Below are 27,502 nucleotides of genomic sequence, written 5' to 3' on the forward strand. Positions count from 1 at the left end.
TAATTTTTACTCACTTTATTTTTACTTAATTATAATTAAGATCCTTGATCTTGAGCCGTTTAACACGATGCTGCCTTGCAATGAAATACTACTGTTAAAAAAAAAAAAAAAAAAAAAAATTAAAAAGGGATCTATTGTACTATTCATCTGTATTTCTGACAAATGATGGCAGTTCCTTAGCGACGAGAGTTGTTTTTGGAGAACATCAGTGTGTGTTTGTGTTGTAAAGTTATGCCTGCTGGTAATTCAATAGGGGTTTCCTGCTCCATTCACAAACTGCTGAGCCACACCTGCGCCGCAGGACACGACTGAAGAGGAACCATGAACACAAACGTTTCATTAGATGAGACGCACACACACCTGTTCTGTGTAATGACACACACTTAGACGCTTCACGTCCTCATGACACACTTCAACACACAGATTACGGTGCAGAACAGTCACTAACTGATTCAGTCGAGGTGTTCAAACCAAACCGATCGCAGGACAGAGAAGCTGAGGGTCAACTTCAATCATCTGCGTCTGTCTGTACTGTGTTAAAGAAAACTCAAAGAAGCAACGCAGAGCTCATAAAAGAGCCTCAATGGTTCAGTCAAGTGTTCCCACTAAAACGCTTATAAAACATCTGATTTACAAGCTCCGAACGGATCTCAGGAAGAGCTCCACAGCTTTTCTCCAACTCCAGAAAATGCAGAACTTCAACTTAGTGAGTTTAATGTTTTTGACAATACAGCAAATTTGAGAAATACTCCTAAAATACCATGCTTTTGCAATGACATGCACAAAAGGACAGACCTTAAAGGAATAGTTCAGCCAGAAATGAAAATTTGCTCTCCCTCAGATCATCCAAGATGTAGAGGAGTTTGTTTCTTCATCAGATTTGGAGAAATGTAGCATTGCATCACTTGCTCTGCGGTGAATGGATGCCGTCAGAATGAGAGTCCAAACAGCTGATAAACACATCACAATAATCCAGTCCATCAATTAATGTCTTGAGAAGACAAAAGCTGTGTATTTGTAAGAAGCTAATCCTTCATTAAGATGCTTTTAACTTCAAACTGTTGCCTCTGGCTAAATATGAGTCCATAATCCATAATAAAGCTTCCTTCAGTGAAAGTCTCCAGCCACATATTTGTTTAGAGCTGTTTTGGCTTGTAAATGGTGCTTGATCTGTGCAGATTTCTCTCCTGATTTAGACCAGACCACTTAGTGTTGATAATTGATATAGGGCTCATGTGAAGTTAAAAACATCTTAATGTTTCTTATAAACATGCAGCTTTTGTCTTCACAAGACATTAACTGATGGACTGGAGTGGTGTGATGTTTTTATCAGCTGTTTGGACTCTCATTCTGACGGCACCCATTCACTGCAGAGCAAGTGATGCAATGCTACATTTCTCCAGATCTGATGAAGAAAAACTCCTCTACATCTTGACTGGCCTGAGGGTGAGCGCATTTTCAGCAGATTATCATTTTTTAAATAATCTATTTCTTAACTCTTTGAACGCATGGAGGAATGGGATAGAGAGAAAGACTATCAATCTTCACAAGCTTATAGCACGCAGTTCACATTCCTCATGTGGATCATGGCCAAGATGAAAACCTGATGAACAAACGTCGTTCAGAAATACACAGCTTTTCCCGTAGATGAAACAAAGACAGCACAAAAGAAAGAAAAAGTGCTGCAGATCCAGAGTTGCATGTACCTCAACAGAGAGAAACTAAATACAGACTGCAAGCTGATTTCTGTTTCAAATAAATGCGATTTTGAACTTTCCATTCATCAAAGAATCCTGAAAAATAAAATGCATCACAGCTTCCACAAAAATGTTAACTGTTTTCAACATTGATAATCAGAAATGTTTCTTGAGCAGTAAATCAGCATATTAGAATTATTTCTGAAGGATAATGTGACACTGAAGACTGAAGTGATGTAGGGTTGCACGATACACCGGTACTACGGTAGTATCGCGATACTAAAGCTTAAAAATACCCGCGGTGCCATTGCATTTTTTAAATGGTAGTATCGTCCATACGGTACCGTAAGATATGTTGTATGCACGGCAAGAACACTGTTTAAAACGTTCATTTGAACATGCATGCCAGCAGAAACATTACAAGTTGATTGCCAAATGTCTTTCTGCTGTGCTCTGTGTATAACGTTACGCGTTATATGGTGCTGAGTGTTTCCCGATGCTTCAGTTCAGTTTGCAATGAAAAGTCGCACTTGGACGTCGTTGTTCATGCTGCAGTTTATCAGAAGAAAGGGTCTGATTCAGACCATCTTATGTCATTTAAAAAAAACAGCAGCTCAAGCATCACTTATTCAAAATCATAATATCTTACAAGAAAGTACTCTCACAGTTTAATTAATTTGACCACTTCTAGAACAGGTGTAATAGTTCGTTTCTGGAAGCATCTTGCGATCACGAACGCAAATCCATTCATCAGCATAGCGGCTTTTCACTTGGTTCTTATCAATCATTATGTATATTTTGTTTATTCATTTATAATGTTATGTTTTAATTTACATGCTGCTAACTCGGAAATTTCAAGATACAAGAACAAAAAAAATGCTCCTGACAGTTCGGCAATACGACACGAGCAAGAGTGCTGTTTTTGTTTCGTTTGTGTTAGAATCCAAATCCACGTTGATTTGGGAGAATCACTGATTCACTGAGCCATTCATAAAAACAGTCATTTGATTCGCTCCTGAAGGATTCAGCCGTTTTGAAAGAATCGTTTGAATGACTCAGTGATTCAATCACGAACTTCTGCCACCTGCTGGCCGTTTTTAAGTTTCCCATCTAAAAGTAGGCATATTACATTATTTTCCAACATATTTCTATATTTAGAATTTAGTATTTAAAACACTAATCTCATAACATTATGCAATTATGTATAAATGCCACATCTAAATGTCACTCCATGCTGCTTCTGTGCAGTGCTGAGATGAGTTTTGTTTAGATCATTTCATGGATAACAATAGCCAGTCATTCATTCACATTAAGTATTCAGAGAATAATATTGTCCGTTTTCACTTACATCTATTTATTTATTTTGTAGAATTGAATTTTAAATTAACACAATACTGCATGGTATCGTGATACTTCAGCTGGCATAGTATCGTAAGACATTTTTATGGTATCGTGACAACCCTAAAGTGATGCTGAAAATTCAGCTGAGATAATACCAATAAGTTACATTTTACAATATAACACAACAGAAAACAGTTATTTTAAATTGTAAAAAATATTTTCACAATATTACTATAACCAAATGTCCTTTATAGTAGACAAAAATGAATTCCTGCTTCCCAATCCTTCAATCAGAACCAGTAAATCTCAGTGAATGTGGGACTGGATGCACCTGGACGCTGTAAACAGGAAGAAACTCTTGACTTGCGGCCAAGTTTTGAACAAAAGGAGCGACAAACATTATGACTGACCTCTGTGTCTGTTAATGGAAAAATGTTGCAACACCAATTAATTAAACTGATCTGATGTCTATCAGCGCTGTTGTTTCTTTAGGGCAGGGTTTCCCAAACTAGGGGCCAGAAACCCCATGGGGGTTGAGAGTTGATAAACAATTGAAAAAAAAAAAAAAAAAAATTATATAAAAATAAAATTAATTTTAAAATAAGTAAAATTAAAACTAAAATGATAATTTAAAATGTAACAATTTAAAAGATATTAAAATCCAAATAACTTAAAATAAAAATGTATAAAATCATAATTTGAGAAACGAATTTAAAGTAAATTCAAACTAAAAACAAAAAATTTACTGAAATTGAATAAAATTATTTAAAAATGCCCATTTAAAACAATTTTTAAATAAAAAAGGATAAAATACTAGAAAATATAAAAAATTAATAAAATATTTTTTTTTTAATCCAATTCAAAAAAAAAAAAAAAAAAGACTTAAATAATGAAATTGCTTGTTATCTGACATTAGAGAACTGTGAGCATGCAAATGTGTTGTCAATTTATTACCCAGTTTCAGGGGAATTTCAAGTAAAATGTTTTATGCCAAATACGTTCAACCTAACCATGTTTTTCGAAGCAAATCCACAAGACGTTTTTATGACTTGTTATTACTAGGAATTAAAACCTAATCTCAAGTACACATTTATCCAGTGACAATGTAATTAAAATAAAACTGCCACCGAGGGGTTTGCGAGTAATTCCTGTGTCACGGCAGTCATGTGACCGCTGGACCTTCATCCACAAAAGCCAAGAGTTACAGAGAGCCTCCCAGACAAACACATCCACGCTCACACGGGGAAACTGTGAAAACACTGCGATGAGCCTTTCAGGGTGATTAAACGTTGCTGAATGCATTAAATCACAGAGCCGCTGCGGGAACGCTTGGAAACAGAGAGCCGTTTGTTTGGTGGGCCTCTTAAAGCTGATCCATAAATAAAGCAGACAGCTTCCTTTGTTAGACGCTGGATTCCAACGTGAGAAAAAAAAAAAGCGCCTCTATGTTGCGGACGGTGTCTGCGGCTCATATCAGACTCAACATTTCTCAGAGACACCTGCGATTCCTCTACGAGAGCCTGACATGACTTTGGCTCTTAATTTGGCTTCGAAAGCATTATGAATCCCCATTAAAATGAAGATTGCTCATTTCCTGCGGCGCGGCTCATTACCTCATGGGTGAGGATGTCACGACCCACAGATGGGAACGAGCGCAGTCCAACATGCTATACATGTGAACGCAGATTGTGCCGTTCTGGAAAGTATTACAAATCGCTCTTAAGATGCTGCGATCGGCCAACTTGGGTGATGATGTTGGACGAGTTAAGCAGATTACTGCATCAAGATACTGTAATAATCCGCATGAGTCACTGACCGAAGCTGCCTGTAAAACAGGTCTCAGCATAATAACTGCATGATATCAGTTCATCTTTATAACACATTTTGCACAAAAGTGCACTGACTGAACAGGCTAGAAAAGTAGTAAAAATGGCTAAATCATGATAGATGGATAAATAAAGTATAAATAAATAAAAGTAAATAAGTAAAATGTACTAAATTATGAAAATAAATCATTTATAATGATAAATAAAACATTTAAATTATAAATAAAATAAATATACTAATGCATAAAAATAATTGTTATATATACACAATTCTAAATAAAAAAAATACAAAATGTTAATTTACAAAATAAATACTAATTTATAAATAAAAATTAAATTTACGAAAATACAAAAAATGAAAATTAAGCAAATACCAATTAAACAAAATTAATGTATACTTTGTTAAAAAAACTAATAAACAAATAAATACCAATTTATACATAATAAAAAAAAAAAAAACACTTAACTAAATAAAATTTACAAGCAAACAAATAATTTTGCCTAAAAGAAAAATCAAGCCTAATTTTAGAGCCATTTATGTTTATGAAAAAAATCTAATAAAAGAGAATAATCAGAATAAATATATTTAGCATTACGTTCAGCTAAGCACATTTCTCTTTCAAACTCTCATTACGGTTTAATGGGAGTTGGTGCATAATTGTCAAATGTCAACGAAAAGGATTTTTGTGGTCCTAAAAATAAACTTCAATGCCTTTTATTTATATTATTATTATTAATAAATACACTAAATATATATAGATGTTGGATGAGGCAAGATTAATTCATAGAGACACAGTAGCAATCAATCCTCACGATTCATTGTCTGATACCAACATGCCCAGACATTATAACTGCATGACATCATATGCGTTTCATCATGCACTTTATAACATATCATTTTGCACTGAAGCACACCGATTGAACAGACTAGAAAAAGTAGTAAAACTTGCTAAAATCACGCTCATTCTCTTCAACTAGCAAGTTTTAAGCCCATCAGGCCTCTAATCTAAAAGTGCTGACGTACAAGAATGACATGAAACAGGATCTTACACGGCTGTACTGAGCAGAGCAAAGTCCTGCTGCATTTCCACAGACTGCAGTAATCAGCTCGCTTTCACTGCAGACACGTGCTCACGGCTTGGGATGAAAAAATCATTCATTTCAGATAAATGAGCAACAAAACTACATCCTCATATTCTCAGAACAACAACGCTTGCACATACACATGCAAAACCTGCTGGCACGATGCAATGTTTCACAAAAACACATCAAGGTCATTTGATTTCTTTTTTCCTATATTATTTAGTAATATATGAATTCAAAGAAAAAAGAAACAGGAAGTGAAAAAAATAAAAACCTAAAATAAAATTAAAATAATTGCATAACTTTTTCCTGTAAAGTATTATTTTTATTCAGTTCATTTGGGTCAAAATTTCCTTAATTTAGATCATAATGAAGCAACAAAACCTCACACGAGGCCTCACAAGAACATGTGCAATGCTTGCACAATGCAATGTCTCACAAAAACATGTCAAGATAATTTTACTTCATGCGTTTTAAATTTTTTCTTCATTTATTTAACAGTAAGTAAATACATGGGAAAAAAAAGGGAAAAAAAATACTAAATGAAGTTATTTTTTTTACATGGTTTGCTTTCACATGCTCATAACTGAGCAACAAAATTACATTTACATTTTTTGAAAATATTAAAAACATCATTTTCTTTTCTTTATTTTTATAATTTATTTAATGATATAAATGAATGACTAAAGATTTTTTTTTTCACTTTATTTAGTATTAAGCAAATAAAGAAATTAATTTAAAAAAAAAACTCACTTAAAATATTTACAGTTTCAAAAAGGATCAAAATGTCATTGATTTAGATGAAAACTGAGCAACAAAACTAAATATTTACCTTCTCAGAATAAAATGTGCAGCTCTTGCCAACACAACGCAACCCGGTTTCTGAAGTGTTCTGGATGCTTTCTAGCCATCAATAGCACCCTAATAGTAATTGTGACGATTGACTTACAGCAGCAAACACCACAAACAAGCCTATTTTTAACCCGTGTCCATTGCATAATAAACAGCAACTTTCCCAATTGGGAAAACCGCAGTCAATGCTTTAATTTGTGCATTTGTTTTTGTGGCCGTCAATAATTCATTGACAATTAATTCTGGATTTGGCAAAAGAGCCACATTGCGTCGCAGGATCTCTCAAAAATGACATCATTCACAGACGCCTGTGATGGGAACACGGGACGCTGTACCTACAGGAGCACATTCCTTTCCCATGAGATCATCACCGCCCCCTCCTGCAGCAGCCAATCAGAGAGCAGACTCTGACCTGAGACCCTCCATTAACAGTCCCATCAGGTCACCCCAAACACTCCAGCCAAACCAACTACTATTGTGTGTCACGGCTTCATAATGTGCCACTTGAAATCATTAACAGCTTCTGCTCCGCCAAACAGACGGCTGCGGAAAATAAACTCAGATACATTCAAGGAAAAACCAAAACGCTTGTTAAACTCTCAAGAGACATCATAATACTCTAAAACCCCCACATCAGATGAAGAAAAACCATCAGGAGAGGGAAATGGCCCTCATTTGAGTTTAAACACCTGAGCTACCTGCTTCAGTGAACACTAAAGCATCCATAGTAGTGAAGTTTGCTTTCATTAGATGTTTAAGCAACAGAAATTGTTCACCGATCTAATGTTAAATACTTAAACACAAAAAATGTTTGCAATGCACTCAACTTTTGTAAAAGCAATAGTATAATCAGTAGGACGTGCACTGTAGGACGGGACTTTAACTGGACTATTACTTAAGTTTTTGGTTAATATACATTTCCCTTCCCACAAAGCCTTGGTTAGGCCAGCTAAAAAGTCTTATGAGAACATGTCAGCATCATCTTTCATGCCAAAATGCATGAGGTAAATGGAGGGAAAAAAATAAATGTTTTTGTTTTTTTAAATATATAAATAAAATGTACACAATGCATACAATAAAACATTTTGTATTTAAAATATTATAGTTCCTAAAATTTTTAGTTTCAGGAATGAATGTATTAGAATACATTTTAATAGAAATACATTACAGAAGTAATGATTTTGGATTTAAAAAAAAAAAAAAAAAAAAGTAAAGTGTAGTATTTATTTATGCATTATGATAATGACATTTTTCATTTTGTATTTCAAATGGCAATGTGGTAATAGGTCATAGGTCATATGACCAGAACACGATTTTATTTTTATAGTTTGAGGCGGACAGAATATTTTAAAAACAAAACACCACACACACAACCCCATACAAAATTACAGGGGAAAAAACACAACAGGTGGGCTTTACACCAAACAGCCTCATACACACACACACACAGAGAGAGAGAGAGAGAGAGAGAGAGAGAGAGAGATTCTCTCCGATTACACACTATTATCAGGCTCTGGTCTGTGTCAGAGAGAGGAAACGGCTTGGCTGTAGTGTGGAAAACCAGCACTCAATAACAGCCTGCAATAACCCGCAATTAAAAGCCATTACTATAATGCATTATCTCAAATTACTGCAGATTTGTAGCATGCGAGTCCTGAGATGAGATTACCAAGCTACAAATAGTAAAAGGAGGGGAGGGGGGGGGGGGACTATTTAAATGGTCATAATGAAAAACAGGATGTCGCTTGCCATTTTGAAGTTAAAGCATTTGAAATGTACCATGTACACATACTAAAACTAAAAAAAAAAATTAAGCTCAAATATTTACTTCTCTACACAACTATAGATTACCATGTTTTTTTGTTTTTATTTTAATTAAGTTATATATTTATATATAGTTTGTTAATATTTTGAATTAGCTTTTATTTTTATATTTTGTTCATGTTTTGATGGGGTTTTTTGTGCTTTTGTCATTCATTATTTTTTATTTATTTTAAATATTACCATTTAGACTGAATTTATTTCAGCTTAAACATATTTCAGTTATTTCTTAATTTGTTTAGTTCAAGTTTTTCATCTAATATTTATATTTTATTTTAGTTTTATGTCAATTAACAAAAATGTTTTAATAATTTTCATTTTAGTTGATACATAATTTTGACAACGACCTAATCTGCAACAGACTGACTTGGATCTCAGATTTAATAAGAAAACAAAAAAAATTGCAATCAAATCAATAATAAAAAAAAAAGTTTCAGTGTTGAAGTTACTGCACTGTATTCAGCTTTTGTTTCTGCCCAACAAACCCAGACATGCTGACAGAAGCTTATTTCTCATTCATATTTCAGCACAAACGCCAGGTTTCTGAGAAGCCTTGGCTTCACACACGTATGTGGATCCTGAAACAACGCAAACGCTGCCAGTCTGCTCTGAGTTCCTCCATATTGATGAAAGGCTGGAGTTTGATGGCATGTGTTTGTGGGCCGTGTGTGACTCCAGAGCGATGAGCTCACCCTCATACAGGAAATACAGATGATGTTCTCACTTTAACTGCTGGGAGGCGACCATATGGTTTACACGACGCGTTGTTTGAATCTCACTCCGCCGTTTGAAGGCTTGTTGGAGGAGTTATCCCAGGATTTGGTTCAGGATGTGGTGCGGATGCAAAAACAGCCAGCCAACATGAGGAGCTGCTTTAAAATAAACCTATTCTGCTGAAAAGAAATGACCCTGGAACACAATCACTTTACACAATAGTTTCACACTCACACACAGTGGTCACGCTTCCCACTTCAATCTGCTGTGAATTAACCTAGCTGTAAAACCAATGACTGTCATCTTTCAGAAAGTAATGTGCAGCACTAAGTGACATTTAACTAGTTGATTCTAGTGGGCGATATGGACTAAAATATTAAAAATCACAGCCCCTTCGTACGATTCAGTATCAATATTTAATCAAGATTAAATGAGACTGTTTGCTAGATCTCTCAAATGAAAATGTAAACAACTTGTTAATTTACGGAAATATCAAATTTATGTAAACACTCAAATGTTGTCTAATGAAAGAATTTTCATAAAATTAACAATTTAAATCAAGCTTTTATAATGTAAAATAAAAAATAAAATTTACAAAAACAATTATACTATAATAACAGTAATGTAATGCATTTGTCTTTTTTTTAATATAAAAAAAAAATTATATATATATATATATATCAAACTTGTAGCAACATGAAACTGATCATCTAAATGTAGCCTAAATTACTCAATTATTATTGATATTGCAGAATTTAATCGATATCTTGATTTTTTTGCAATAATGAATGGATGAAAAAAAATCTTGGCTGTATGATTACTTAATAAAATCAATGCAATGTTTTATTAAATTTTATTAATAATAAAAATCATGTGTCAATCATTATTATCATCATTAATATTATTAAAAACTGTATAATATAGTAATGCATTTGTCATTTTTTCCAAACCAAACTTCTAGAAACATGAAACTCATCAGCTACATGCAGCCTTATCAATATTGTAGACTACGTTTTAGTGATAAATACTGATTTATCATTATTTATGCATAAATAAATACGTCCTATGATATTGTTTTATTAGTTTTGGCCTGATTTTGGAGCTCGAGTTTATTTTAAAAGCACAAGTGGTGTTTGACATGCATTAAAACATGTTAATGCGAGAGACACTGAAGCTGTGGCATTAGCATATTAATTAGATAAATCAAACTGCATCATAGGGTGAATTTCAGGTGATTTATTGACCGACTGAGCTCCTGAAACTGAACTATATAAAGCACCAACTAGCATCTGGGCATGACGTTTACAAAGCAACAAGACATAAACTACTATTGCACACAATAAGGGCTGTTTTGATGAGGGTGGAGTATAATAAGAGGGATTTCAAAGACTAAAAGCGGCTTGAGAAGCTCCTTATTAAATCATTGAAACTGAAGAATAGAGGAGAATATAATCTCTCCACAGCTTTCAAGTTATTGTTTTGAGTTGGCCAATACGGTCGTGTTCAATCCTGTCTAGACTCAAGAACAGCTGGGTGGGATCTAGGTTGGGTTCGTCAAACGGTTTCTCAAGGTAAAATTATTGACATTGTAATAACGAAGGTTGCCAAATTTTCTCATCACTAGTAGGCGTTTCTAATCAACCACAACAGCCAATCACTGTGTGAGAGGAGGGTCATGTGACTTCTAATGTCTAGATTCCTACTGGGAGTCATTAGATGAAGCTAAACGCTGTTGCATCACCAACAGTCATCATTAAGGTTTCCAATGGAAATGTCTCACTTTTGCTCACTTTGCCAATGCAAATTGAATCTCATTACACCGATTAACGTAAAAGAGGCTCAAAGTTGCATAGAAACTGATACCTCACCTGAAATGATTCCTCATATTCTCCTGTCAAAGATTTCAATTACTTCTGAACAATCACATGACAAAGAACCCAATAAAACCCTACTGCATTCAGTATCTGCAGATCCTTGGCTCGCTATTGCAAACAGGACCACAAGAGAGCCTGCAAAAGCAGAAGGTAGCGGTGGCCGTCTCGGGTTTCCCGCTTCCAGCCGGACACAAGAGCTCCTGTATGAAAGCCAGTGTAATCTCAGAAAGTGTCTTTTGTAGGAGCCGGGGGCGAGGAATAAAAGACAAGAGGAGGCAGAAACCGGCAGAGCTCTCTGTGACTCTGAGAAAGGTCGTCCTGTCTTGAACGGCCAAATGACATTTCTCATGGTTTAAATGGGTCTTTTTCACCTGTGGACCAGAAGAGTTACTCAAAATCCGGATATGAGAGTGTCGGCCAAGGGCCAGAGGTTTCCAAATACTGTTTTCTCGCAATGACATAGGGTCCTGAGAAATCTGCTTTAGTTTTACCCAAATTCAGTTTTATTTTATTTTTTTTTACAAATTCCATTTCTTCCATTTAAATTTTTTTTTCTGGACTGCATTTTAATGGTTAAACTAAATTAAATGTATTAATCAAAAAGCATGTCTAATTAATTTAAATCATGAAACTTGTACAATTTAACAGCAATTTTTGAAAAGTTTAACAAAAACATTTTTAGGGTTTTATTTTATCATCAAATTCCATTTTGTGTTTACAGTTCTGTGCATTCCATTTTAATTTTTCTGGATGACATTTTACATTTAGTCATTTAGCAGACGCTTTTATCCAAAGCGACTTACAAATGACGACAATAATCATTTTAATAATCAAACATGTCTAATTAATTGAATTGATAAACTATTTACTTTTTTTTTTAACCCAGAAACTCTGAGTTACGCATTTTAATTGTTTTTATAAACAAGGTATACATTTATTTATCTTATTCATATTAAATCAAATGAAAATTTAACAAACCTTTTTTTGGCAAACAAAGTGCTGCACAAAAGAGGTTTACTGTTAAAATTAAAACATGGAAGAAAACTTGTATGATTATTACTTGGCAGTAGTAGTATTACATCAAGATGTATAGTAATATACTGTATGTCACAATTTCTTCAAGTTAAACCAAACTTTTATTTATAACAGGCTGTTGTGAAGAGTTAAGTTTCTGTGTGTATATGATATGACGATATCTCAAATAAATGGCAAAATGCTCATGAAGTGACTCATGAAGTTGATGTAGTCATGTAGTGAGACGGCAGAGACTGAAAACACCACAAGTGTCGCGCATGCTTCAGTATGTGTGTAGTAAACAAAACTGTGCCATTCATTCACAGAGACACGCAGAACATATCTACATAGTTTCATATCTAAATAGTCTTTATGCAGCTTAATATTGACAGAAACTAGTCCATAATCACCATTTGATTTAAGCACACTGACCTACTTTAAATTTTTTCATCCAATAATTTCTGCGTTATACAGTAACTTCTGTTTTCATGACTGGATTCTGTGATTCAGTCTGCATTTTCCTCATAATGGAAATCATAGGGCTCTAAAAATAGCATGGCAATCATGTAAATGAGTGACGAGAATTCGCATTGAAGAAAAAGTACAAATTAGCAAATCTTTTGTAAAGCCCAAATGTCTAAACTTGCCTCAGTGTATAGAAAGGCTTTGAAGCTTTTTTACACATCTGAAGTCATCCAGGCTCAGCCAAGCCAAAGTAAATAACAGTAGGCAGGAAATCTGTGTAACCATTCGCAAATCTTTTTGACTTATTGCTCGGTGACAAACAGCAGTGAAAACACACATAGCAACAGAAAAACGACTGGCCTTTTGGGCCCCTTCCAAACAAGCAGATTGCTTTTCTATAGGACCCTTTGTTTTGCAGTTTTATTTGTGCTTGTAAAAATCCCCAGCACTCCCTGATCTGACAGACAAGTCTGAACTGTAAATCAAACACAAGTTCTGGTACCTTCCACCGGGCAATACGACCTATATACACAAGCAGAGAAACACTGGCTTCCACCCAAGGGTGGAGACTACAACTGCTCAAGGAACTCGACTTGGTGATATTCTTCTTAGGATGCAGTTCACGTTAACCAACCCTATAAGCCGCATTTAAAATATGCTTTCCAGCCTTAAAACAAGGGTTTGCAAACGTTTTTTTTCTTCCCCCAAACAAGAGTGTGCTAGGGAGTCCATGTAAATGCTTACAGAAAAATAATAGGCAAAGATAAAGAAAAATCAAAATGATATAAAAATAGTTACATTAAAATAAATGAGTAAATAAAAGTTACAAATAAATACAAAAACAAAAATTAAGTAAAAAAAAAAATTAAACAGATTAAAACAAATAAATGAAAAATAAAATAATAATAATTTGATTGAAATAACTAAACGTTTGATAAAGAAAATCAAAAAAAAATCTAAAAATCTAAATCAAACTGATTAACAATCAGAGTAAAATATATGAACAAAAACAATAAGTGAAAACAAAGGTAAATTAAATAAGATTAAAAAAATTGATAAAAATAAACAAAAAATGGATTAAAACAGAGCAAAATAAGTGAGCCAAAACATAAGATTAAAACACGTAAATTAGGATGGATAGAAAATTCAAATTACATAATACACAAAGATTGATTAACAATCAAATAAAAGAACAAATAAACATTAGATTACAACCAAAGTAAATAAATCGATTAAAATAATGAGTAAAATATTAAATTATATTATATAAAAATACATAAATAAATGACTAAAATCGCTAACTAATAAATTAAGCATTACATTTAACAAATAAAATGTATTAAATTGAGTAAAAATAAATAAAATAAATAAATAAATACATAAATGCTCTAATGACTAAAGAACTTCAAAGAAACAATATATTTTCCAAATAATATTTTAGACATTTATAATATTACTTTTGAACAGTAGAACTTGGGTCTTAATGTAAAAACCTATACAGATGCCTTTGAAATTTTAGGATGGGGGTCCCTCACATGAGGATGATCGTATTTGGGGGTATGTGGCTTTTAAAAGATTGAAAACCCTAAACAGCCTTTTTGCCTCAAACTAGCAGCCTACAAACAGAAATCCCTACGCAAATCATTGAAAATGGTGAACATTTGACCTGCAAAGTACAAGAAGCAGAACATGGAAGAGATGTTTTGAATTAAGAACATGACATCAGAGTCAAAGCATCTGAAAAATGCCTATGAAGAGGTTAAAATGAGCTTCAGGAGCGTGATTGTGTAAGTCTGCATGAGATCATTGGACACGCTAAGGCGCAGTCTCAACACAGATGGCATGTCAGGAGAGTAAATGATTAACTTTAAAATCGCATACTGACCCACTGCCCGGGTCTAAAGAACAGCAGAACGAGCGCTTGCAGAGCAACATGGTGACTGACGTGTTAATGCAATCCAGATAACATGCGGCATTCATGTAGGAAACCAGAGACGCTAGCAAACTTCTCCCTCTAGGAAACAAAGCCAGTCACTTCAAGAAAGAGAAATTGCTTCGTCTTAGGCTGACGTCAATTACATTGTTTGCTTTCGCTGCTTGCACTGGCCCCCGAAGGTCAAAGCTTCATTACAAACAATGCAATCTGACCTTTGCTACCATGCAGATGGGAGAAGCATTTCCCGCTTTGACCTAAAAACACTCCCTCAGGTTCTGGCTGTGTGAAATACCTCATGCGGTCAGACTTAACGTAATGGAAGAGGTTAACATAACGACGGGCGGCTAAAATGCAGACCGCAGGAGAAACCTGTGCAGACGACCCACAGAAAGCTGGGGTTGTTTTAGGCAAGCTCACCTTCTCTGGCGCTCATGCATGTTTTAAGGCAGCGTGACTGAGAATATTATTGCAGAAGCTGTTCTATAGCAACCCTGAAATATTTGCTCAAGGTCTCGCCTCTTTGAGCGCTCCCGTACGTGTTGGTTTTCCATGTTCAGGTTTCGTCATTTGGACCGAGGGCAGAATGACAGTATCTGGGACACATTACTGAAACTGTGATGCAATCCATTCTGCTGCAGGAATGTGAGGTTTGTGCATCAGCGGCTTCTGGCATCGATGTGAGGAACTGAACTTTGGTTAGGGTCGCATTAGCGAAGCCCTGTGCCCTTTTGCCTTTTAGACTCCAAAACAATAGCAGATTCCAATGAGTTAGCACACAAATCCATGGGCAGAACCACAGGTTTCTGGGTTCAAGGTATTCTTCCTGCCGTTCATTGCTGTCAAAACGCCTATTCATCTAAAGCTTAATTAGCTGCATGATAAAAGATATGCCACTTATTTCAAAAATTATTTTCTATAATTTTTTACATTGGTTGTTTTCATATGGGATTAAAACAAAGCTAGTTATGATTTATAACAATTTTAGCTTTTTTCTTGCAATTCTGACATTTTTCTCAAATGCGAGATGCTCCAAATCATGAGATAAACATGAAAGTCACATTACATTTATAAAAAAAAAAAAAAAAAAAAAACTAATTGCAAGATGTGAAAGATGCTAAAATTGCAAGATGTAAAATCTGAATTCTGAGACGATATAAAGATATAAAAAAAAAAAAAAACACCGCAAACACCAAACTGTTATATATTTCCTTGCAATTGCAAAATTAGAATTCAGAAGAAAAAAAGCTAAATGTGAGAAAAAATTTAAAAAATAAAAACAATCACCAGAGAAAGGTAATTGCAACTTTTTCTTTTCACAATTATGACTTTCTTGCAATTATGAAGAGTAAATTACTTCGTACTTAGGAAATTAAGATATAAACTCGCAATTGTGTGATTAGAAGTCAGAATTGTGAGAAAGTCTATCAGGAAAAATGTATCTTTGACACAATCTGTATTGTATGAGCACTATATAAATAAATGTGACTTGATTGCAGAACAATCCCAAATGCTGGTGGAAACATCTTTATCTCTTTAATACAGTCAGTTTAACGTGAATGCAAACGCATTCAACCTTGTGTCTTCCTCTGTGCGTTTTTTTGTGTTAAAGGCCAACCAAAGGCCAGCAGCTCTACACCCATCCAGTACAACAAGTTCTGAGAGTTTGGCTGTGTGTACAAATCAGTGCCGCATCTGAGAGCGGGTCGGATAACTTTGGGAAAACTAGTGAAGTCACTAACATGGGCGGCTTTTCTCAGCTGCATTTACCTGTACAGACAAGTGAACATCACAGGATGACAACTTAATACAGGTTTAGGACGGTTAGGAAGGCTGCACTGTTTGGCGGGGGGCATAGGGAGAGTCAAATTGTGATATTAAAAACAATTTAAGTTTGCTGTGCTTGTATGTAGTGCTGCACAATTTGGCCAAAATGCTGTTGACAAATAATAATTGCTTAAAGAGGAGTAACAAAAGACATTATTAATATTTCACAATTGAGCAAAGAATGAGCATTTAATAATAATATTAATTAATATTACTAGTAGTAGTAGTAGTAATAATTATTATTATTATAAACATAGGATAAAATAGCATTAAATAAAACAATCTCAAATCTGTAAGATGTATTAAATAATTCATTATTATAATCATTATTACTAAAAATAAGCAATAAAATTAGACATTCATTTCTCTAAAATTACAATGAGTATTTAATAATAATAATAATAATGAACAACAACAAAATATGAACTATGAAATCTATGTAAACATCTTAATATATTATGATTATTGTTACTAAAAATTTGTAATAAAATATATGACTAATATTTCACTAAAAGAATGAGTACTGTTATAATTAAACATTATGTAAAAATACAATTACATTTCTGAAATGTCAGTATAATAGACAATGTCTATTCAATTAAATTTTCATTGTTCTTGCATGATCATTACTAAAAACTTCATAATAAAATAAATGAATATACTAATAAAAAGTTGTATAATAATAATAATAATAATAATAATAATAATAATAATAATATTTATTATTATTATTATTATTATTATTATGTGATATATAAAAATAGGATATAATGGAATAGAATTCAATTGAATTAAATTGAAATCTCTAGAAAATAAATAAATATATATATAAAAAACTATGATAATTATACAGAAAAGCTTTGTCATAAAGACCACTTAAGATACAAAGGCCAAAAATGTTATTAAATCATTTGTTGGATGAAGGAGTCCGATACTGATATTTTCAGGCCTTGTTGCTTCAACAGATACAAATTCAACCAAGAAACTCTTCAGTCTAGAGTGCACGTCCACACCCTGAACATCTGACCTGTTCATACAGCGGCCTGTCAGAACAACTGAAAACCTTCATCTACAGAACCACTGTGATTCAGTGCAACCTTCACAGCAACTCATGCCACAAGCTCCAGTAATCCCACAAGTTACTCTACAGATCCGAGAGGGAACGTCTTAAACGAACAAGGAAAAACACTGCAACTTAAGACGAGCGAACCCTTGGCTCACCTGCACCGTTCCTGCTACTGTTTGCATAGCGTGAAGATACGGCATCTGACAGCCGCCCGCTGACCGCCGGGAATCACAGACGCTCTGGAAACTAAACCATTCACAGAGAAACATCTGATGCTTTTGGCTGCTCGACCAAAGATCATTCAGAGACAAACATCTCCATAATGACAGGAGACAATCCAACCCACAAGAACTGACTGAAACCGTTTGGTTTGCTCCAAATCGATCTACGACGGATTAAACATGATACTGAAATTAAAGCATAATTTAACGCCACTCCAAACAAATCTCTTTCAACTCTCTGGAGGGGAAGTTGGCGCTCAGAAGGACCACAGTTCAAACTGGTTTTTAATAATACGCTTTTCCATCAGCCTTTGGCCTGGGAACACTTTCAGACGTCTTAATTTGCTCTGAATTTCTCAGAGGGGAAGTTTTAAATCTTGGGCGACTCGGACCACTTCGGCTTTGGATGGCAGCTCATGCGTGACTAAGTCCTTCACAAACGCACTCCAAAAATCCCCGACCTACTCTTACCAGCAACAAACGCACAAGCATGCAAACATTACAACAAGACTAAACTAAATTTGAACCATTATCTGCCCACACTTATAAACTTTTGTCGTCAACAAAAGAAAAGCTTAAAGGATTCCTGCGGTTTTCCTTTAGACAGCAATAAGTATTAGCATTGTAACTTTACAGTTATACTCTTTATAATTTATAAAAATAAAATTATATTTTCTTATGTAATCGTTTTTTTATTTTAGAGAAATACAATAAATATTATAAATATTGTTATTTTTATTGCAGCCAACATATTTGGCCAAATATCAATGACTAAAATAGTAGTAATAATACATTTTACAGTGAAATTAAGAATTTTTTTTTTTTCTCATTTTTATTGCCAACATGTGACCAAATATCAACAATAATAATAAAAATATATATTTTCCATTCGCACACTATTTTACAGTGGAAATTTAAGAAATAATTCTAATAAATTATTATAATTATATTATTACCACCAACATATTTGGCCAAATATCAATACGACGACAATCTTAAAAACACATTATTTATTTTACAGTGAAATTATTCTTATTTCCAAATATCAAAAAAAAAAAAAAAAATTTCATATACATACATAAATATATATAAATTATTTTACAGTCATATTGAGATATAAAAAACGTTTGGTCAAAGTGTTCAAACAAGTGCTGTAAACCTTTTTTGCCACATACATGCAGCACTCTCCTCACTGAGAACCATATCGAGAGGGAACTGAAAAAGCAGCAGTCTGTGTTTATGCAGGGCTTTCTGTGCAGATTACAGTCTGAATCTGTCTGGGTTGATCTCTGAGGGAGGCCCGCGGTGGCTTGCGGTTGCTGTTGAGATTAAAGGACATTAAACACCAGTGAATTCCATGAGCATGAGCAGAGCCTGGAGAATCCCATTTGTTTATCTTGAGAGCAGAAGATGCGAGAGGGAACAAGCTTTCTGCATCTTCCAGGGTCAAGTCTCCCTAACAAGCCATCGGCGAGTTGCTAGCTTTGGCAGAAGGACATGTTTCGATTCCTGCAGCGAGCCAAACTCTTGTAACACTACCATTGAGAAGAACTCCACAATAAATCGAAATGAAAAACGCTATATGGCTTATTGCGATTATGCAATGACGAAGACTGTGATTTAATTAAATAAATAAACATGCTGTGTTTCAGAGTGAAACACGACACTATCTTCTTTTACATGCCAGCAGCTTATGTTCCAGCATTTTCAGTATCTGCGGTGCTGTAAATAAACTACACCTTGCACGAGTGCTATTGTGGGTAGAGCCATCGTTACATCTTTTACGGACATTTTCTACGTCCCCAAGACAGTTGGTGGTTCTCGCAGTATCACACTAAGCTTTATGGTTTCATGTTTAGAAACGGCCATAAATATTAGTAATATTAGTTAATATATTAGTTAATAACTAATAAATTACATTTAATACAAATTATGTAACTACGATAATTATGATTAATTATCACAAAATAAAAATACATTTTTTTTTTCCACAAATAAATAATCCAAAAATAGTGTTTATTATAATAATAATAATAAACTCTCGAAGAGTAAATTCTATGAATATGAACATAGAAAAAAATAATAATTATACATTTGGCTCCCAAAAGGTGGTTTATATATCAATGACTACTACAATAATAAATGCCAAAACTTGTGTTTATTATATATTTGGCTCCAAAACAATTGGAATATATATATTTTTTTTTTTTGTTGGGGTGTGTGTTGATTACAAGCTTCCAAGCAGGAAAAGGTAACTTGGAAAGGATCTTAGCCCTAGTTTTCTAGATCTTAAGGTTAGTTTTGATTTCATGTGAACTTTATTTGCTTTAACAAGCATTCCTCGTCTTACTGTGAACTTACTACTTTCTGTGAAGGAGTCACAGAAATAAAATGGGTTGTGAGTGACAAACTGAATTTAATTTGCAAACTAAAACATTATCAAATTTGCGAATGTGAGTCACCTCCCAAACCACAGACAGGAAGACACTTATTCAGCGCACACCAACTAATGAGGTTACATGATGTCATTCATCAGCACATCCTCATCCCACACCTCTCTAATGGAAAACTAATGGCGAATGACCCTAAAGACACTTTGATCACCACCCGCATGACTTCAATCACGTCTTCAAGCCGTCACTTCCCTCCAACCGTGGAAAAATCAGGACAAATGTCAGAGCAGAGTCAGAGTTAATTGACTGACTCAGCAAGAACCGCCTTCAGAACATCAGTAGAACCACTGGGGCTAATTTTGGGGGCGGCTGAAGACCACATGATGATCAAAGACATATTTTGGAACGAAGTTGATACGGTATATAGCGATCATGTCAAACCTCACTCGCAGAGGCCTGGGGGAAACAAAAAAAAGCACAAAGGAGGACCGAAATGACATGGGAACTGGCTAGAAACAGGGACTACGGGCTGTGCAAAACATGATATTATGACATTAGCCACTCAGCTCAAGTCCAGACCACTTTACAGCTTATTCTGGACAAGAAGAGGCCATAAAGTTCTTCAACTGACCTTTTCAATTATGCCTTCTTGTCTTTGACATTACAGAGAGAAACAAAAATACTGGCAAATGTAACCCAGTGAGATTTACGGTCTAAACAGCAGACGCTGTGACCTTCTCGTGTTTGCTTAGCTGGGAATTCTCACCCATCTCTGAACACGGCTGCCCTTCCAAACAGTGGAAAGTCTGGGCACTGAACCTCACGATAACGTTCAACCTTTCCACGCGGGTCTAAATGTGTGTGCGTGAATGAAAAACGCCCCACCGACTGTTTCTGGAGCGGAAGATACCGTCATTCAGGAAGTGTCTGTGTCAATCCCAAACTAAAGAGCTTCTCCATGCATGTCCTGTGTGACACAACTACTGTAAAAGAGTGTAAAAACAGCAACAAGGAAGAGTATTCAATAAAGGACTCATAACACTTCATAAAAACAATGAAAACATACCATAAAGTTTCAGAACTCAAAATGTCCTCCACAGTCCAAAAGGATTATAAAAAGTTCACACTGCAAAAGTGAGTTGATCTGAACATCCAACTTGGTTACATTATACAGACGAATGCATTAAAGGTGCCATAGAATGGAAAACTGTATTTACCTTGGCATAGTTGAATAATAAGACTTCTGTACATGGAAATGACATACAGTGAGCCTCAAACACCATTGTTTCCTCCTCCTTATGTAAATCTCGTAAATGCAAAAGACCACTGAAAAATAGGCGAATCAGAACATAACACCGACTGTGACGTAACAGTCGGGATCACTAATAGTTACGCCCCCAACATTTGCATATACCCGCCCATGTTCTAGGCCAGCCGAACTATTAGAAGCTCTGCAGGTATTGTGAAGAAACAAGCGAGGACAACAGTGAAAATGGCAGATCATGGAAATAAATGTTATGTTCCAGGCTGTGCAGGGGATGTGAAGTGCAGAGATGGGTTGGTGTCTGAATTCAGAATGCAAATAACGCGAGCCACTAAAGGGACATGGTTAGCTCCTTGCTAGCGGTAGCCGGTTACATTACAGTACATAAGCTTTCACTTACCGCATAAGAGTAAGCAGAGATGACTGAGGATGATGGCGAATGATTTACAGATCCTGAGCACCACTGACATGCATCTGATCTTGTGAAATGTGTGGCAAGTACTGCCGCTCCATAGTATAAACAGAGCACGTACGATCGCAAATCGCGAAGTGAAACTAAAAAGCGATCGTGTATTCGAAAGCAGTTTCAATGCCCCGCTTATTAATAGCGGCTCCCTGATGCCCGCATTTTATTTACAGTATAATTACCCGACGATATAACTGCACGAGAAAGTATTGAAATATATATTTTCCCTGTGTTTCCTTCCTGCTGTGAGCTACTGAAATGAGCCGCACTGTGAAACAGCCAATCAGAGCAGAGCTCAACATTATTATTAATGACCCTTCCAAATAAGGTAATCACAGACCATTTCATTCTAGGGACAAATCCTAGGGTTGTAAATGGACATGTAAAACGGTTTCTGGAGAATTTTTGCCCTTACCCAAGTCACATACCTTCTATGTAGTTATCAGAGAACAATTTAAAATATTGCATCAATGCATTCTACGGCACCTTTAACACCGAAAGATCCATTTACACACCTATTGTGCAATCGAAGGGTTGTATTTTTGGAAGGATCACACCGTTAGAAATATATAAATAATATACATTTCTAGTGTTGTATATAAATAAAGATAAATAAGTGAATAAAAAAAACATCATATAAATAGAACAAATTAAGATATAATTTTAAAAATTAAAATATTTGAAAAAATGCTAAATAATTGAAAATGAAAAAGAAAAAAAAAGAAAGAATAATTTAAGAATAAATAAAAATGATAAAATGAAAAGAATTTAAAAATGCAATTTAAAAAAAAAAGCGAGAAAAAATAAAAATTATATTTCATAAAACAACAAATTTGCAGCTGGTGTATACAAACCATGCAAAGGGGGTGTTTCTTAAAGGCACAGCAGCAAAAACAGGGTATTAAAAAAAATAAAAAAATAAAAAGTTCCCCCCGGCACAACAACAACAACAAATTTCAAGCCTCAGGGGAAAAATAAAAGTGTGCAAAAAAAAAAAATCTTTAAAAAGTCCTTGTGCACCTTTTGTACTGACAAAGTTTGTCCTCCATCCAATCCTCTCCATCTTATGCACCTTCAGATCTGAATGCAAGTACCTCCCACTGCCTCGGATGAATGGAAGTCTGATGCAGTGCATGGGTGACTGGTTATTAGGTCACTGCATTGACACGCCACAGCTCTCCAAAGACACATCAAGCTTGGGAAAATCTCTATGCAAAGAATGATGAATAACCCAGAGCTCATCCTCTGCTTCTGAGAAGCACAGAAACACGTACAACAGAAAGTCCAGCCTGACGATTCCTCAAGCCCTCACACCTCAAATTTCATTACAAACGTGAACTTTGATGTCATTTATTTGCTCACAAACATACGTAACCGGGCAAGAACTGCAAGGAAATAAGGTTAGGCGTTGTCATGACAATGTTTGCATGCATTTTGCAAACAACTGATTGGCAAATATGGAGAAAAAGTCCTGACCCCGACTGTACAGGTGACAGTAAGCACCTGTTCTGAGATTTAATGTACGTGCATAATCTATTTCCAGGATTTACACAAGCACTGGCACGTAAAACAACAGCGTCAGCGTGAGAAATCACGTAAAGCCATAAGAAATGCAGCCTGATGAATTTGGATCGGCTTCAAGAATGTCACAGACCAGCCAAAGGTGTTTGGCACCAAACACAAGCATTGTGAAACTACATCTTAATATTTAAGCCTCTGGAATCCTGAAATTCCCTGGATTTCTAAATCTTAATGAACAAGAATGCAATCAATTAATGGTGCAACTTTCTCACGCCGGCCCAAATAAGGAAAACCAGCAGAGATAAGACTGATAATCTAGTAAGAATCAACAGACACTGGGTGGAGGTTATCTCTTATCTGCTGTGAATGAATCATCTGAACAGCTCTTTGACATGCGCAAAAATACTTTTGGTTTATGACGCAACACCACAAACCAAAGATGTTGAGAAAGGAGAAAGAAAAGGCTGGGAGAAGAAAAAGAAAGTGTATGGTGTGTATATATGTTTTTTGAGGGGTACTTCCATGTTACACGTCTATTGTTGTACACCACAGTACTTGATCATTACACAGACAGACCAAAAAAAATACAGAAATACTGTGACACTACCATGTTTTTTTCCGGATATTGCACCACAGTCCTACAATTTTTTTGATAAACATCATAAATCCATGCATTCCTATTATAACCGTCTAGAGCCATATAAATATGATGGTAGATGAATATGATGATGCTTTAGCACCAATGAATCTCCATCCGATACCAACTTTGCAAGATATAACAACAAAAATACTACTTCTCTAGTATTTTTCTAGTTTATACAATGGCAAAGTCATTGAACGCTTACAAAACAATGCACAAAACCAGTCATAAGTAGCACTGGTTTAGCCAAATCGCATGGGTCAAAATGATCGATTTTTCTTTTATGCCAAAAATCATTAGGATATTAAGTAAAGATCATGTTCCATTAAGATATTTTGTAAATCTCCTACCATTAAATCTCCTACCAAAAGTAATTTTTGATTAGTAACATGCATTGCTAAGAACTTCATTTGGACAATTTAAAAGGCGATTTTTTTCAATATTTAGATTTTTTTGCACCCTCAGATTCCAGATTTTCAAATAGTTGCATCTCGGCCAAATATTGTCATATCCTAACAAACCATACATCAATGGAAAGCTTGTTTATTCAGATTTCAACAAACTGATCCTAATGACTGGTTTTGTGATCCAGAGTCATAATTTATGGTAATTGGGCAACTTTCCCAGTTACCTCAAAGGCAAAAGTGTCCCAAATTGACTAAACCTGAGTTGACACTAAATACCAAGATAGTCTACATTATTACTAATTACTAGCATGACACAATGGCAGGCTACTCCCACAGCAAAAGGGTTAAACGTGTATTATTGACACTTTGACTCAACTTTCCTCAGGACTAAGTAAGTAGCGTTGAACTCACCGATGGACACGAGCTTTATATTCTCTCGGTCCAGAAACTCGAGCGCCACGGACACGTTCTCCAGCTTCATCTGTCTGAAGGTGGGTCTGGCGTGATATTTTCTGTACATCTTCTTCTGGCTGAGCACCTCGAGCAGCGAGATGAGCCGCAGTCCGTCGCTCAGGTCCAGCTGCAGGTCCGCGACGCGTTTGTTGACGCTCTTCAGGTGCTCGTTACACCAGCGAGTGAACGTGTTCTGCTGGATCTTCTTCCACGGCGCGTCGTCCGCCAGGTCTTTCTCTGTGGCCGGCATGATGACTGAATACTCGTGTGCTGTGTGGTCAATAACTCTGGATGCGTCTCGCGTGTCTGCGCTCGTGCGCTCTGTATTCTGAAGTGTTTCTCTCTCGCGACGCGCCTGCGCGCGCTGTTATATACGGCAAGCGCGTGACGCCACCTGCGCAGCATCAGACCCAACCTGCCTTTCTACAGCATGTTACAGCCCTTCTCTGTCCAGTTAGCTCCAAACTAACAAGAAATTACAAGAAAAGATATGGTAAGAGAATAAAAACAACACCACCATATAGATAAGTCAAACAGGAAATATAGGCTATATTTACAATTTTATATAACATTTTATATTATTTATACATTTCTTTTCGATTAAATGTTGCTTGTGTTCTGTAAAACATAAAATAATTTTAAAATAATGATCAAATTAAAATCTGCATGCACTGTTATTGTTTTTTTAATGTTTTTAATTTAAAGCATAAAACGCTTTTGGTTTACTTACTATTATGTGATACTGTGTTAGTTTTTTCCTACCCTGTGATTTATTTGTGATATTATATATATATATATATATATATATATATATATCACAAATAAATCATAAAAATGAGGTTAAAGCAAAAACATTAATAGTAAGCATAAATAATAATAAGGAAACAAATGGATGGGGGGACATCTAGAGACCAGGATCATTACTGTTAACTACAACTATTTTTTTAATTGAAATAAAGCTGAAATAAAATAGCATTTAAACATTAGATGAAAAACTTAAAGAAAAATTTGAAAATTTGTAACTGAAATAAGTTTAAATGAGTTTGAGACAATAAGATCATTAACTGTTATTTTTATTAACTATATATAAACTAAATAAATGACTATAAATCAATAATGAAATAACACTGCTAAAAACAAATATAAGTAAAGCAAAAATGAAACAAACATATTAAAAAATATAAAGTAAAGGTTATAAATAAATCTTAGATATATTATTTTTTATGCAAAGTAAAGCATCATACATTGAAGACATGTTCTTAAACCTGTTTTAAACTTCCATTTGATCTATGCTTTATTATGGGTTTCTACATAAATAATAAGAAATATTCAGAGAAACGATTAATTACTTTTGTGTGTGTGTGTGTTTGTTCTCCAGTAATTTTCATTGCAATCTATAGATAATCGTGTAAATCTGTTCTGATTGCAAAATTGTTCTCCACAAAAGGCCTCCAAACACTTTCTGCTTGTTTGATAAAAGCCACACAGGGCCGTCTAACAGATTTCAGATGCATCTCTGTAATGGACACTTTCTCCTGCCTTCAGACACTTTTATGATTCGCCAGACAAATGTTTCCCACACGTTTGGCAAGCTCCTGAACGCCACACTGACGGCTTTGTTTTGTCTCTGGGAAGGTGTCAGCAGCGCTTTACAATCATAACAGACGTATCCAGACGTTTTCATTATACGTGCCTTTCCTCTCGCCCTCATATCCTGCACGGCTTCCCACCTTTGCTGACAGGAGTCTTAATATTCACTCCAGTATCAACAGCGGCTATTCTTCCATGCAGCCCTGCCATCCCCAACGTTTCCCATGCAGCATACAGTACAATCAGCATTAGTCACCAGGGTGGATCAACATTGCATCACACTCTTACAAATAAAAAGAAAGACACACATCTGTGATATGACAGCAGCTGAGCTCTTCTGTTTGGGAAGCATTCGAAACAAAGTCAAACACTTAAAGGAACAGTTCACCCAAAAGTGAAAACCCTCAGGCCATCCAAGATGTAGATGAGTTTGTTTCATCATGGAAACAGATTTGGAGAAATGTTGCTAGTATTACATCACTGTCTCAGCAATGTATCCTCTGCAGTGAATGGGTGCCGTCAGAATGAGAGTCCAGACAGCTGATAAAACATCACAATAATCCACACCACTCCAGTCCATCAGTTAACATCTTGAGAAGACAAAAGCTGAAACAAATCTATCATTAAGATGTTTCAAACCATCACATCTGGCCAAAATATGAGTCCATAATATTGATTCCTCCAGTGAAAAGAGTTATTAAGGATTATGGACTCATGTCTTCACAAGACGTTAACTGATGGACTGGAGTGGTGTGGATTATTGTGATGTTTTTATCAGCTGTTTGGACTCTTATTCTGACGGCACCCATTCACTGCAGAGCATCCATTGCTGAGACAGTGATGTAATACTAGCAACATTTCTCCAAATCTAATGAAGAAACACTCATCTACATCGGATGGCCTGAGGTTGAGTACATTTTCAGCAGTGTCAGTTTTTGGTGAGCTATTCCTTTAAATAAAGACTGAAAGAGATTTTTAAATGTCATGAATATGAATTAGTTGTGTTCGCTGCAAAAGTCTGTCCTGTAATCATT

General features: G+C 35.2%; 1 protein-coding gene across 2 annotated transcripts in view; it reads right to left on the reverse strand.

The window, feature by feature from the left end:
• flnbl (filamin B, like) overlaps positions 1 to 25,236 on the reverse strand; it is a 90,543-nt gene extending 65,307 nt beyond the window's left edge. For both annotated transcript variants that reach the window (XM_058790852.1, XM_058790851.1), the window contains exon 1: positions 24,837 to 25,236. In XM_058790852.1, coding sequence (XP_058646835.1) covers positions 24,837 to 25,128 — 292 coding nt within the window. In that variant the 5' untranslated portion in view covers positions 25,129 to 25,236. The remainder of the gene's footprint in view (positions 1 to 24,836) is intronic.
• Between the last annotated feature and the right edge of the window lie 2,266 nt (positions 25,237 to 27,502).

Source organism: Onychostoma macrolepis, chromosome 11, assembly GCF_012432095.1.
Source record: "Onychostoma macrolepis isolate SWU-2019 chromosome 11, ASM1243209v1, whole genome shotgun sequence".
NCBI classification, from domain to species: Eukaryota; Metazoa; Chordata; class Actinopteri; order Cypriniformes; family Cyprinidae; genus Onychostoma; species Onychostoma macrolepis.